Here is a 15,074-nt window from a genome sequence, read left to right as displayed (position 1 = left end):
AATTTGTACATTTGTGGCATTTCCGAAGAGCATTTATACGATGGACAAGGTCGTAAATAAAGAATGCAATCTTGTGATCCTACTGGTACAGCACCTTTCCTCAATAATTCAGAGATAATAACAAAAGAACAAGCATTCAGTCATTTCAGAAAACGGCCCAATGAAATACAATATTATAATATTTGTATTGAATAATGTGCTACTTAATCCCACATCTGTATTATACTGTATTTTGTATATTAACACAAGGGAAGTGCCTTTGTACGTGTACCTGATGTAGGAACCTGATGTAGTTAACAGTGTCAGGTTGCCTTAGTCAAGTACTTGAACTAAATGGTGAGACCATGCCCGCAGCAACCTACGCTGTAAAATGTCAAAACATTGTGCCCGTCAGGACGAAATGTTGCTCCTCTCCGAAGAACACCTTGACACAAGCCGTATCACCCTCAGCAATGATTTCACACTAATGAGGCATTGAAGATGTGTACATGCTCATGATCGTGCATCTTTTGTGTGTTCTAAAAATCGTGTATTTGGGAAAACCTGACACGGAACCCGAAGTACTCTGATCCGTGACACCAGAAAATATTCTCAAAATGTTGCTTGTGTCATAACCTTTTCACGTTTCCATTGCATAGAGAGAACCCAGCATGTTTGATTCAACTGAAAAGAGAGTGTATGTGTGTTCGTGGTAATGCCGTGTCGGTGTATTCCGGGGACTTAGCGAATAGATTCTGAGTGGCGGCTGACTGGGAGCTTAGTCGCTAGGGAAACGCACTTGGAATAAACCGCCATTACCGTCAAAATGTTTGTATGAGAAAGTGCCTCGTTGAATATGATCAGGAATTTGGGAAGTACAAACCCCCCCATGCAGCCTTAGTGACAGTTGAGGAACATCCTAACAATTGGAGGGACTTCTAAAAGTCATTTAGCTAATTCAGTGAGGGAGGGGGAAAAGTGTAGCGCTGCTAAGTCGATACCTAGCCCAATTCGCTCACATTCTGCTGGGTGACTCCAAAAAGGGGTTTTGATGTTCATAATCCAAAACAGAGGTTTAAGCAGGCAGAGGAAGTGAGCACTGAGCAAGGGAGAAGGAGATGGCAAGTCCGCGCTTTTATTATATCCGCGTTTCTAAAAGATGCAAAATGGCTTTTTTCATGGCAGGGAAATGGGTAAATTAACCTTCTTTTTGTGAGAGAAAGCAAGAGGAAAAAAAGAAAAATGAGATGGCTATCACTGCGACCGGTAAACAAACAAACACCACAGATACACGGGGCAGGTTTGTCAATCCAAACAAGGGCTTTTTAGCGGATCTACTGGACCAAGGCGATCTGACAAACACAGCTGTTCAAAGAGTTTACTCTCCAGCCGCGGGAAATCGATTCAATTAATGAGGCGTGTGTCCCTCTCTGGCTGGTACCGGCTGCCTGTTCAAACGCTGGCTGGCTTCTGTATAGCAGAGCAGAGACAGCCCTGCTAACGCGACGCTGATAACCTCAAGGATGACCATCACGATAACAAGACCTCCTTTTTAATTGTCTGGATGAGGACCAAAACAGAGAGAGAGCTGGAGGATGATCTGCCGTTCTGTTGCTTTTACAACAAGAGTGTCGGGTATTGCACTCATCTGAGAGCAGCGTTTAACGTGACGCAGGGAAAGGTATGCGGATTGCATTTCGAGTGGGGGGGGGGGGGCATGACAGTAGCAGCGGGGACTTGCCTTCCAACTGCTAAATACATATAGTTACTGTCCCGGCAGCCATGACAGCCTCCTTCACAGCTGTTGACACAAATTGGAAGCACTTTGGCTGGCTCTGGCCGATAGCAATTCAACACACACACATCCCCATCACATTATTCACGACACATTAGCCTAAAACACCGGCAGAACGTTTCAAACGATCCTGTGTATTATACGATCCTGTGTAACGGTCCTTTCAGATGTGTGGGGGCAGTTGAATCCTCATGTATCTACCTGAGCCGTCCAAACTGTTTGGTCAGAGACTCTCGGGTGTCCACCGATGCCACGTTGGACAGGGCAAAGTCCAGAAGCTCGGGGAAATGGGCGAAGGCTGCTCTCTGAAAAAAGGAAAAAGAAACGATTGAAATTCGATTGAAAACTAAAAAATATGAAAACGCAGAAAGGTTTCCATGCAGAAATTAAAACACATGCAGGAGCATGTTCAAATGTGGATGCAGTCTATTGAATGCTCTCTCAAACGTTCTGTTTCCTTCTTAGTTCTTTGTTCAATCCTGGCAGCATCTATGCACATAGTATAGAGGAGCTCCGACAGTCAGGGGACATTTGGATGTTCCTGGCTGAGTACTAACAAGCAGACCTGCCCCATGCAGATCCTATACGGCAGCTAGTCACAGAGCAGGTCTATGAGACAGAGGGGGCACTGTGGGGAAAACAATACCCATTCCAGGTGAGTGCACAGAGCTGTCTGTATTGCCTGGCACAATATCAGAGCCTGCACAAGGCCTATGCTAGCTGCAGCCGGGCCATCAGAACCACAGCCTTTCCATCAGACGCAGCACATTGAACTTTCTTTTTCTAAATCACATTCAGACCATGTGTCAATGTGACTTTATGTATCCAATTGCTGCGGCTAAGAAAAATTGTATTAATAACAACCGTTATGATAATAATATTGAAGTTGTCATAATCATTTCCGGCAAATTTAAATTGGTGTGCCCTTAAAAGCTTGGAAAACACTGATATACAGTATGGATATTTGCTTGGTGGACATGTAATGAAATGCCCTGGAGGCATTTTACATGTGTCAAAATAATTTGATACAGCGTCTGGTGTTGAATATAGCAGCATCCTGATCATAGTTTGGACTGGTATGTCATCCACACCTCAAATCATTATCACAACATCACTTATACATGTATCCTGTGTCACCGACCCCACCTGTATTACTGAATGTGCTGAATATCTTTTATGATAAAACACTGTGATCTCAATCTGTCTGGGAAACGCTTGTATCCACAGGTATTCTCCAGACTAACCTACATAACGGAAAAGAACGGTTGCCATAAAATCCGAATTACATCAAACTGAACAGCACAGAAAACTCATACCGTTTACATACTGCTGCAAATTATGCACATATTGACCAGAGGGTGACCTTTTGAAAATTAAACGAGGGAAACAAAATCAACATTTTGGTAAACAATGTTTCTTCAGAATCTTGCACTGACAACTAAGCAACAACTTTGTCTCCATACTCTCCTTTTTCTCTGTCTGCCCTCCCAGCCACATAATCCTACACTGCAGGTGAACATCAATATCCAGTGAGTGGATCCACCGCCGATAAATAAACCTGGGTTTCCTGGGGGCATCTGCTAAGCGAGATGCAGCCAAGGCAGTAAAGAAAGAAGGGCAAAGTGGCACTGGAGTGCGGGCTGCCAGTTTGCCTCCATTTACCTGAAGGGAAGTGATTCTATCATAGTGCAAAGTGGTCATCTCTTTCTGCGTCAGCGCGTTTCCTGTCTGGTCATTGATCTCGAAGCCTGTGTAGAACTTCAGCATGTCCAGCAACTAGAGGGATGAGGCAGCAACAACAAACACACACACACACACACACATTCACTTACTTGGTTACTGGAATGTGCTGTTGGTGGTGCATTTTTCAGTGTGAGCATGTGTACTGGATGGTGCACATGTGTGTGGGAGAGTTTGCCTTACCTGAGAGAAGAGGTGACCCTCCTTCTCCCTCTTGATTAGGTTGGACAGGTGACAGCTGACCACTAGGTGGGAGTTGTCCAGCACAGTGTTGAACCAGCGCCGGGTGGGAAGCAGGGCCTGGAGACAGGGGGGACACAGTCACACGTGCTATGTCAGTTCCAGACAGGAAATGTGGGCGCCACAGCGCAGGAATAACAATTATAAAAGAAACGTTTGAAATAAGAATATGCAAAATTTGAAAAATACATATGCAAACACGATATAGAATATCTTTATTGACACTCAACAGTGCCGCACTTCAGTTTAAAATGCACCTAACACAGAGAATAGATCTGGTAAGCATGCCATGAGTTGGTATAGGACTGCGAGATAACGGTGGACATTTGGATAGTGACCCCGGAGCCAGGCCTGAGCACTAAAGCAGTCTGGTGCCAGTTGAAACTTCCCCCTCCACCACTGAAAAGAGCACACGGGTCACGGTATGGATTCTTTCTGAGGGTCAGAAGGGAATCGATAGACCCAGGAACAGCCACAGTTCCCTGCATCAATCCTGAGATTATCCATACACCTTATTGATCCACTGTCTTTATTTTTTTTTCAGAGGTTGCTTTTGGAAACATTTGATAGTAAACGGGGACAGCCTGAACAATAGAAGGAAGTACATCTAGGTGGTAATGGGGGCTGGATTGCTAAAGCACGTCACCAGCAAATGCTTGTGGTGTCAGTCTTAGATAAAAGGGGGGTTCTGACATGTTGACGCAGCTTAAAGGGTGAATATGATTGAGAAAAAGCTATCTTCATATTCAAAACCAAAAAGGTTGGAGTAAGGAGAAACAAAGGCATGAATAAAAGTTGAAGTATACCCCGAACTCCAATTAAAACAATTGTACATTTACATTTAAAAAACAAAAGAGCACTTCAAAGGCAGCAGGTGCAACAGCCGATGCCTGGCTATCGAGTGTATAACCTTTATGTCCCGCGGCCATCTTTGATCTGGCCAACATTCATCATGACAGAAGGCACATAACCTGCCATGAAATGAAGTGGAAAGAGATGGGAGTGAGGTTTGATTTTAATATTCCTTTTTTTCTTTCCCCTATGGAAATGTAAAGGGAAATAATCATTGGCAAAGGCGGGGGGGGGGGTATAGATGTCTTCCCCCTCTGGGAGAGACATCAATACGGGGGAGGATATGGTGCGGGATTGTAAGGCGATAGCATCAACGGAGAGGAGCCATCTCTGGAGACAGCAGGCCGGGCCAGGGCCACTGTCCGCTGCCAGGAACAGCAAGGCCCCCGGCCTGTCAACACAACGCCAGAGGTAATCTATTCAGGTTCCCGCTTCCCGCTGGTAACAGGAGAACCTGCGGGGAGCCGCCATCTTGCCCGCGTGACTACGGGGCAGTGTGGCCGTTGGATGGGCAAGAGGTGTGGGGACTAGGAGTGGATACCAGTGCAACTTATACAGGACATATAAACCCTTCATCAGGTGAAGGACTTTATGACACTGGGATTCGAGCCATCTTTGATCTGGACAACATTGATCATGCCAGCCAGCACATAACCTGCCATGAAATGAAGGGGAAAGAGATGGATATCATGGGGATTTTTTTATAGAAGCACAAAAACTAAGAGAGAAAAGAAGAGAAAAGAAACTCAAAATTAATCTTAGTAAGGTAGGGATCAAGGGGTCCTATTCTGCCAGTTTTCAGTCTTCTGAGATTCATTACTCTTTTTTTATGCTTTTATCTTTTTACTGCAGGTATTGTTGCCAGATATTTTGCTTGTACCCTCGATGGTCTTGTTTCCGACACCAAGTAATGCATTTGTTTGCGTATTCCTTCAGTGGCCGCCTCAAATGCTTTCATTCATGAATCTCATTCGCCCCACATGGCAAGACGAAAGGGGACGCATTAAGGGTTTGTTATTTATAAACATTGGATCTTACCTCCAGGTCGATCATGAGCTCAACGAATCTCTCACAGTAGTGCACCTTGTCCATTGACACCGGACCTAGGCAGCAGCAGGGAGAATCACCATTAACTCAATCAAATGGATTACTATTATTACCACCATCAATAATCAAATTATGTATCACTAATATCATCATCTGCATTATCTCACACCCAGGAGATTAAAGTTGATATTAAACCTCTGCAGATGACAAAGACAACACCCACAGACACACAGCCACACTGGGGATACCACACAGTGGGCGGTGATGGAAGGGGCAGCACCATCGGTGGGGGGTCTTTCGCTGGGGACATGAGAGCACCAAACGCGTGTAGACAGCCCTGCGGCACCACGCAGAGAGCGTGACCCGCCACTGAACACGCATCGGACAGCACTTGCCCCACCCCCCCCCCCCCTTCTGCCACCATCACACAGACCTTCAATGGATGTTTGTGTGTTGGTCATGCTCTCCTCTGGGGTAAGGCTATGTGCACAGAAGGAGGAAGATGATGATGATGGGGAGGAGGTAGCATGGGTCGGGTGCGTTGTTGGTTGTGGATTGGGTGGGTGGGTGTTAGTGGTGTTGGTGGGGGGGGGGGGGTAGGGTTTCATGCTGGGCCCAGGATGGTAATCTACCCTGTCAGGCCTGGTCTCCTCCTCCTCTGAAGGAGGAGAAGCAGCAGCAGCATATATACACATGGACGCGTGTAAGAATGCACGCGCATTCTATTCTTGGTGCTCGAATGCATCCCCCTTCCCACCTCGGCCCAGTGTCGGCCTGCATTACAGTACAGTGTGGGCAGCGTGAGACTGCAGTGGGTGCTAGCACACGTGCCGTACCGGGGTTGGACATGATTGGGCGAAATATTGTTTGAAATTCTGTGGTACGAGAAGAGGGGTCACAGAGTAGAAGGGAAGCCCCCTCCTGCTGAGAGTGAGGATGGTGCTAGAACACAGTGATGGGAGGGAGGTTGGGTGGTTCAGGTAACACGTGATGAAAAGGGTCTGCTTGGGCCATCACAAGGGTCCCAGGCAGGTTACTTTTGAGCTCACACTGTTATTACCTTAATCCTGTGTGGGTGTGGGAAGCACCTCAGGCTTCAAGAATCATTGTGTAGTGCAAAAGGGATTTCCATACGGCAGCGATACAGCACATGAGTCAGTCAAGACATCTTAGACTTAACTGAATACAAATGTTACCTGACGGAGGAATGGATCCAAGTACGCCGAGGAATTTGTCGATCAGTGCCGAGAGGAAGGTTTGTTCCTTCTTGGCCCTAAAAGAATGAAAATAGGAAAAACAATGTTTTTTTAGGAGTGTGTGGAATATCACCTACATTCCTTACTTCTTTCTGTGTTGCAACCGAATGCGGAGAAAGGGACGACAAAAACATAATAACTCACTGCTCTGCTGCGTCGGCATCCATCTTATCGTATTTCCTCTTGATCAGATTCCAGAACTTCTGCAGCTTCGGGACTTTCTTCAGCTCGTGCTGTAGTCTTGACTGAGGCAAAAGGAAAAGTGATGCAAGGAGAGAGGGAGAGATAGAGAGAGACAGAGGACGTTCAGATTCAGTATGATCCTGGAATCAGCGTATAATCATTGATCAATATCAATCAAAGTTTAATTAAATTGTAAAGAAAAGTGGTAGAATTACAAAAATGTCTTGGTGGGGGGATATTTGAAAGTTTGAGAAAATGGGGTTGGATCTTACTGGTATGAGGCCCATCCACATGGGCAGAGAAATGAGCTGCTGCACCTGCTCTCTGATCAAATCTACCTCCTAGGAGAAGAACCACAGAGATATAGAGAGATAGAGGGGATGGGGGATAGAGACAGAAATGCAAGAGAGACAGTACAGGAGGAGAGATAACAATGTCATAAAAATTGTTGGAGAAAGATTTTTTTTGTGACACCTGAGGCCCTGATAATAGTCTGTAAAAAAACAAACCATTTACAGAGCACCACAGGATAGATTTTAGGTGTTCCCACCTATGGAAGCAGACATCGGGGAAGATATCCGCAGTGACACCTCATGCGGATTGTGCTGCTAATACACCACCGTCTTGTGGTATCACACTGCCACCTTGTGGGTGCTGCACGTAATGGCTTCATTGCCTGCATTTCTTATGATGGATCGGGGACTTTCTTAGTAATTCAGAAGTAATTATTCTCTTGCATAATATATAATATTCTATTGTTCACTTTTAACAAATTCAACGGCTGGTTTATTCACAACATGCCACTCGAAAGTCAGAAGGGAACGAGGGACTAGTTACATTTTCAAACAGAATTTGAACACCTCAAGTGTCTGTACATTTTTTTATTTCAACCTTCAAACCACCTTCCATATCTATTTGCATATCTATTTGCCATATCTATTTGCCTTTCAGTTGGTCCACGAGGTTGTCAACGGCACAATAAACCTTCAGTTAAGGAACATCATTAATGACAATGAATTTTTTGGTTATGAAATTAAGTAATTCAGATTTGACCCATCCCCATAATGGAACTGAATTCAGCAAAATAACTTCATATTGAAATTATTTGCAAAATAGTCAAAGACAAAGCTTATCCAGAGCGTCAACACAGACTACATCAGGGAGGCGTGGAACACACCAGACTGTTGAAGCAGTGGTCCAGGAAGACCAGAAGCACCGTCTGTTCCCTCAGCGTTAGCCCCGCCATCTCATCCGCCAGCACCGCCTCCATCACACACTTGAAGAAGAAGGGGAAATGACCCGGGTTCTTCTTGAACGGCTGGGATGCGTGAAAGAGAGATGGAGAAGACAACAAAAACGGAAATGAAGGGTCTCATTAGGGTGGTTAGGTGGCTGTGTAATTCCGACCTAACTTTTGAGCATTCTTGAGCAGGATGCCTACTATATTCCCTCTGAATATAGTTAAAACGTTTTGGATAAAAGCGTGTGACTTGATAGTTAATGTTACATGTTGCCTTACATGTTCAGAATTATTTTTATCTTGACCTATACTGCAGCAGTACAACACAAATTACCATAACACTCACATCATTATACATTTGTACAACATATTGTGTGTCTTTATATTCAAATGCACTGTTCTAGCAAAAAACAAATGTTGCATGTTCTAGCAAAGGGTTCTAGGGAAATGCAACATGCACACACACACAAAGTTGAGTGATAATATGGACAGAAATAAGAAAATTGTCTTCTTACCTCCCAAGCAGGGACATTTTCTCTGAATTTCTCATTCACAATGCAACTGATGGACATTAGAAAGGCGTTGCTGGATCGCTTGGGTGTGTAGTTAACCCACAAGTAGTTCTCAAGATACTGACTGTTGACAACGAAAAAAATATCAGTTTTTCCTTTCATGAGCAAAGACACAGGTTATTGAGTAGAAAGCCTTTTAAATAACCTACCTGAACTCCAGAAGCATGATTTTCCTAATGGCAAATCTAAAACAGAAAGGAGACAATTGGTTATATTCTACATCTGAAATAACACACAATGGAGAAGAATGAAGCCGTTCCAGACGGAACATTAACAGTAACTTACTTCGAACTGAGAATCTCCTTTTCATAAACATCTTCCAGCACCTAAACAAGGGAGAACATCATCCTTAAAAGTATGCAAATAACAAAGAGCATAATAATATATACATAGAAGCTTTGGTAGTAACCTAGTACAACATATGATGTCCTTATATCTCTCACTCGAGAACCTTAAAAGGCCTTCAAAACCAGTTATTACAACACATATCTTTGGTCATAAAAGATTGGCATTGGTGTTTTACAATTCCAAATTATGCTAAACTTTTATTACCGACATGGAACACCAGCAAAATACTGACATTATCTAACAGCAGATCCCATCAAAATGCTAAATTATACACTAATGCATTACACTGCTCTTGATTTGCTTGTGGGTATTACTACTATGCGAAAAATGTACTTACCTTGGGGTCAAAGGGTAGTTTGTTCTTAACATGGGGAGCCCAATATTTATTGGCCAACTGAAACACAAAGAAAAATTAAGAGTTTCAATAGACATATTACCTGTGGTTTTCCCATGTGATTAAATAAATTGTGAATATGTGCAGGTTGTTGAGGAACTGTGATTATGATGATTACATAACATGATTATTGTATGTATAATATGATATGTATTGTCTGTTTTGTTACCATGTACCACCTTGCATTGTGTTAATATTCTATGTGTGTGTTATATGGGTTTAGTCATATTCTGTGATGGTTTTCTAGGTCACCATCAGGTGAGGATGGTGGGAGATAAAGGTCCCATGACATGCCACCAGGTGTGGGTTGATTAGCTTGTAACGGGTAATCAACCCACAACTGGTGGCATGTCATGGGACCTTTAAGTCTTTATCTATGCGGACAAAATAACATTATTGAACTACAGTATACACACATAAAAAGATATGCCTCTTTAAACAAAGTGACTTCATAAACGTTACCTGCGTGACATATTCTGCATTTATCTGAGACACAGATGGTGCTGCAACCTTTTTTGAAAGTGGCTGTTTCGCCATAATGACTGCCAGGAAACAACTAGAAAAATGGTGTCTTAAGAAGAGAGAACAGAAAAAGGTTAAAACAGCTGTATATTTATTTGTTGTATAAATAATCGCAGCGGATCTGTAAATATGTAAAGTTTATCTGTGTGTTTCAGCTCTTCATTAACAGCATGCGAGTAAGAGGATGTTGACATTACTGCAACATCTTTTTCGCAATTCAATCATGGAGTGCCCTTACTTATGCACTTGGTTTCACCAGTGTTCCATCACTTCATTACACACAAAAACATAACGCTTGGATGCCGACAGAAGGATGAGAACCATCGCTGTCTGTACACGTACAATATTGAAGAGTTTAACGCTTTGCATACAATCGGATACGAATTATATTGTCATACACAAAGTTAGGCTACGTTATGGAGGGAATTGCCTCCAAGAGATCAAAGTAATGCGAACTTATTCGTACTCGCTTACGGCTATGTGATCTAGTTATACAGCTAATAAATGAATCCCACACGTAATACTAATCTAAATTATAATTACAACCCCACTTAAGTTCACTTTAATTTGAAATGCGATCTCAGTATGATGTGTGCGTATCGATATAAAGACGCAGCTAACATAGCAATACATGTTGAGTAATTAAGGCTAGTAAACACGAGGCAATGTTAAATGGGTATGAGGTGTATGTGTATTCAAACGTAAAGCTACTTCATTGATAATTAAAATAACTCACAATGTTTTGTTCTTGTTTACATCTGTGTAAACACCGCTTGCCAACTAGCAACACATTGCCCGGTTAAACGCTTTGAGCACGATTTCAATTCACTTCCTGTACGAGTGCACCAATGTAAGTTCTCCTCCCGGTAACCAAAATCCAATGTCTCTGGTTCCTACTAACATGTGCTACCACCTCCGCTACAACAAATAAAATGCAAATTATCATATAAAAAATAATTCATGATATTCATAATTATAGGTAATCAAAACAATTTTAGTATGTATCTTCCCAACTTCCACATTGCAATACTGGAGTGAGTTATTTGGAAATATATAACCCCCCTTAAGTAAATAATAAAAGAGAATTCATAAGGAAACATAATAGATTTGATTGAGGATATTTTATTCATACTCAAATGAAAAAAACACTCCTTAAAATCATTGAATCAATAAAAACAATACATAAAAACAATGCATAAAACCATCATATATAGGGGACCTGAAAAAAACAACTGTACAATTTGTAAAGATACCCAGCAATCATTAAAACACATACTATTACATGTACATCACAAAATATGCTCCAAACCATGTCTATACCATAGCCAAAATGCATCAACCACATCATCAGGCCTATATTCATAATTTATGAGATTTTTGGTGTGTTCTAAGGTGTGATGATTGTGTGAAAGTTTTACTACAAATCTCACAACGGAACGGCCTCTGACCAGTGTGAATTATATAATGTCTCTCAAGTTTAGAGGGAGAGGCAAAACCCTTCAAGCAAACATCACAGTGATATTTTCGGGCCAGCTGATTGGTTTCTGATTGGGCACTTCTGTCGCATGCATGGCACTGAAAATCCTGCTGCGTTTCAAAAGTTATTGCGCATTTTTTGCATTCCAAAGTGTTCACTGGTGCGCACCAGTAATTGTTTGTCATTTCTGCTTCCTCCCAGGGTTGTTTCTCAGCCATTAAACCTACTGTTCCCACAATGTGTGCATCTACATGATCATCAGAATTAGCAAAACTGCTGGATTGAAAGAGTTTCTCTGTACTAAAAGGTTGTGTGTTCGCCCCCATCTCTGGCTGCAGTGAAGGTGGGCGAATCGCTCCCTCGTTTTGAACCAGTTTTTGAATGCCAGGGGCAAGTTCAAAGGGAAATGTGTTCACAAGGTCATTACAGGTTTCCTTCTGCACACCCTCCAAATCCACGTCTTCTTCAAGTCCATCTACTTCCGACTTTGGCTGCCAGTTTGTGTCTGTTATTTTAAACGATGGGGTCAGACCATTGGATAAAAAGTCAGTGCCACTGTCATAAAGTGGTTGACCCTTTCTTGTTTCCTCTTCAGGAGTTTCAATAAACTCAGAATAGGTGCCATGTTTGGGCATGAATTCCTTGATTTTGTTTTTAAACTGCACATGACTGTTTGTAGTGTAATCTTCATGATTATAATCTCCACTAGAAGGCTCTTGACCGTGTCCATTGTGTTGTGGAACAGGCATGGCCACCCTCTCCTCAGAATGAGTTCTCTCATGGACTTTCAGATGTGGAGACTGGCGAAATCTTTTATCACACACTAGACACTTGAATGGTTTCAAGCCAGTGTGTACCATCTCGTGCCTTCTAAGTTTGGAGGGGGAGGGAAAACATTTTAAACAAATTAGACATCTGTGCTGAGAGCCATTTCTTATGCGTGCACATTTATAAGTATGTGCCTTTTTCAGAAGTCCTTTAGAATGTACAGTTGTGTTGACTGTTGTATTCATATAGGAAGTACTCGGCATAAGATCTCTACTGGAATTTTCCACATTTGGTAAAGCCAGAGTCTGAATACGGTTTACTTTGGGAAATGCATGTGTCACAGATTTCTTGTCAAAAGCATCAATTTGTAGACATGTTTTTGGGAACAGGACATCAACTGCAGGCTTTGGGCTGTATCCAGCCATGCGCGAAGGCGGCCTACTAATATAAAAAGACCGTTGTCTGTGATATTTGGACCACAGGTGGGTACGAGAGTGGACTCGTAAGTGTGTTTTCTGACGGAAACTCTTTTCACACATTTGACACCGGAAGGGTCTTTGGTCCGTATGAGACATCATGTGCCTCTGAAGTTTTGATGAGGCTGGAAATGTTTTGGAGCATAAATTACACTGGTGTATAATTTTTCCACTCATTATTCCCGGACTGTGGCTTGGGGCTTGCAATGTTTCGCTGTGCTGGTCTGGTGCTGTGGTATTATTAGTTGGAAAGAAATCCTTAATATCCTCACTCCATGTCTCATCTTTAACAACAACGTCAGGATCACAACCATCTGTGATGCAGTGTTCTCGTGATGTCGCTTCCTCAGAATTAAGGGTTATTGGGTCCGCTGATAGTAATGCAGTGCTGTTTGTGTTTCCATACACTGAATCACAGCTCTGGAATCTGTTTTGTTTCCTGTGCTGCGTGTACCAATGTCGTAGTAGATTCAGCTCCAGGCGAAAGGATCTACTGCAGAAAGTACATTGAAAAGGCTTTACAACTTTACGGCCATTATTTTTTTGAACCTGTTCACATCCAACTGATTCACTCTGCATGTCTGAGTCAATATTTTGGTGGTTTTTCCCACCATCACTCACACTTGCTCCAGGAGTAGCAATTGTTCCACATTTTCCTTGTTTTGTGTTGTCCTGGTCTTTGGGGGAACTTAAGCTTATTTTACACTGTAACTCAAGTTCCACCGACCGATTTACCTCCTGGGGACGGGAGGAGTGTAGCGAGGACTGGGACTGAGAAGCTGGAAGTCCATGACAAAACAGTGCACCCTTATCGTTGTCTCTCGCACTTCCTGGATCGACCTCCGGATCTTTCAGTGGTGACGCTGTTCTATGCGCTGCGTAAAGATGGGATTTCAAGTGAGTTTCTTGCCGAAATGTTTTCCCACACTGCATGCAGGAAAAAGGTTTCAGGCCAGTATGAATCAAAAAATGGCGCTGTAGCTTGGAAGGTGCACAAAATCCTTTAAGGCAGGTGGGACATTGGTGGCTTTTAGTTGCTTTGCATCCATCATCCAAATGTTTATGTTTGTTATGAACTTCCAAATGAATCTGAAGTTGATGTGCTGAACTAAATGTTCTGAAGCACACTTTGCAGGCCTTCTCCTGTTGGACATAGAATAAATCCTCATCTGAAGCAAAATTAACTTCATACTGAGCTTGCGAATGTGATGATCCATCAATTGCAATATGGTTCCAATGTGTTAAGTTGTCGTTGACTTGTTGGGGGGATTCTGTTTCACCTTCACTCTCTGAAGACGAAATACACACCTCCGTTGGTAGAGTATCACTTTTCTGTTTGGTCTGGGGTAATACAACAGATTGAGCAGATGACAATATTTTTTCAGTACCACCATCTAGGCTTATTTGGTCAATGTGGTTTGATGGTAGAAAAGGTATGTCCTTAGCAAATATGTTGTCCTTCAAGGTTTCTGTAGAAGGATGTTGATGCCACTTCTGCAAATGTCTTTTTAAATGGACAGGCTGATTGAATGATTTCTCACAGTCCGTGCAACAGTAAGGTTTCAGGCCAGTGTGGATGAAACTATGTCTCTGGAGTTTAGAAGGAGAAGGGAAATATTTCAGACAAACCGGGCACCGATGCATGTCTGTTATTCTTGTTTTTTCCTCTTGTTTGTGATAATCTCATCAGACCTAGACAAGGAAAGTAAAATAGATATTTTTAATACATGACAATACTACTACCCAAATAACTCACTGTAACTGCACTGGATAAATGGAATATATAATATACTTGATCAAATGTAAATCAAGTATTTGATGTAAATCAAATACTTGATTTACATCCAACGTAAGAGTTCGTTTACAAATAAATAACCACAATTATAAATAGGCAAATACATTTCCTAATAGCAATATAATCGTTGTTTGGTGTTCAAAGTGGCAATTCAAACAAACTAGTAAGCTAACGTATCTTAACATAGCGTCTAATAGGTCGCCTATACCTTATTCTAGTCAGCACTTCATTTGAATATGAAACAACCATACCTTTACTGCCTTTTATGAATGACAGCATGCATTTTAAATGATCATCGAGTTTCGCTGTTTGTTATAACATAATCATGCCACTGTCGTTTTCATTATTGTCGCTGTAGCTTCGCGATAGCTTGACTGCGAAGTACAAAAT

At 42.3% G+C, this 15,074-nt stretch overlaps 2 protein-coding genes across 2 annotated transcripts in view; both read right to left on the bottom strand.

Annotated features, from left to right (window-relative positions):
* Positions 1-11,003, bottom strand: part of aqr (aquarius intron-binding spliceosomal factor) — a 52,702-nt gene extending 41,699 nt beyond the window's left edge. The window contains exons 1-14 of the mRNA XM_079751800.1: positions 10,905-11,003; positions 10,109-10,217; positions 9,590-9,646; positions 9,190-9,230; positions 9,054-9,089; positions 8,848-8,968; positions 8,270-8,410; positions 7,365-7,433; positions 7,054-7,154; positions 6,850-6,926; positions 5,645-5,709; positions 3,698-3,814; positions 3,437-3,550; positions 1,976-2,079 (exon numbers count right to left, since the gene is read on the bottom strand). Of these exons, the coding sequence (XP_079607926.1) occupies positions 1,976-2,079; positions 3,437-3,550; positions 3,698-3,814; positions 5,645-5,709; positions 6,850-6,926; positions 7,054-7,154; positions 7,365-7,433; positions 8,270-8,410; positions 8,848-8,968; positions 9,054-9,089; positions 9,190-9,230; positions 9,590-9,646; positions 10,109-10,183 (1,118 nt within the window). The 5' untranslated portion in view covers positions 10,184-10,217; positions 10,905-11,003. The remainder of the gene's footprint in view (positions 1-1,975; positions 2,080-3,436; positions 3,551-3,697; positions 3,815-5,644; positions 5,710-6,849; positions 6,927-7,053; positions 7,155-7,364; positions 7,434-8,269; positions 8,411-8,847; positions 8,969-9,053; positions 9,090-9,189; positions 9,231-9,589; positions 9,647-10,108; positions 10,218-10,904) is intronic.
* A 372-nt stretch (positions 11,004-11,375) lies between these two features.
* LOC307087444 (uncharacterized protein) lies at positions 11,376-15,074 on the bottom strand. Its single transcript, XM_079753033.1, has 2 exons — positions 14,936-15,074; positions 11,376-14,581 (listed from the first exon to the last, which is right to left on the bottom strand). The coding sequence occupies exon 2, from the start codon at positions 14,531-14,533 to the stop codon at positions 11,528-11,530; it is 3,006 nt and encodes a 1,001-aa protein (XP_079609159.1). The 5' UTR covers positions 14,534-14,581; positions 14,936-15,074; the 3' UTR covers positions 11,376-11,527.

Source organism: Pollachius pollachius, assembly GCF_949987615.1.
Source record: "Pollachius pollachius genome assembly, chromosome: 15".
In the NCBI taxonomy this organism is placed as follows: Eukaryota; Metazoa; Chordata; class Actinopteri; order Gadiformes; family Gadidae; genus Pollachius; species Pollachius pollachius.
The sequence above is the reverse complement of the archived record's forward strand: the minus strand, read 5'-3'. Positions and strand labels throughout refer to the sequence as shown.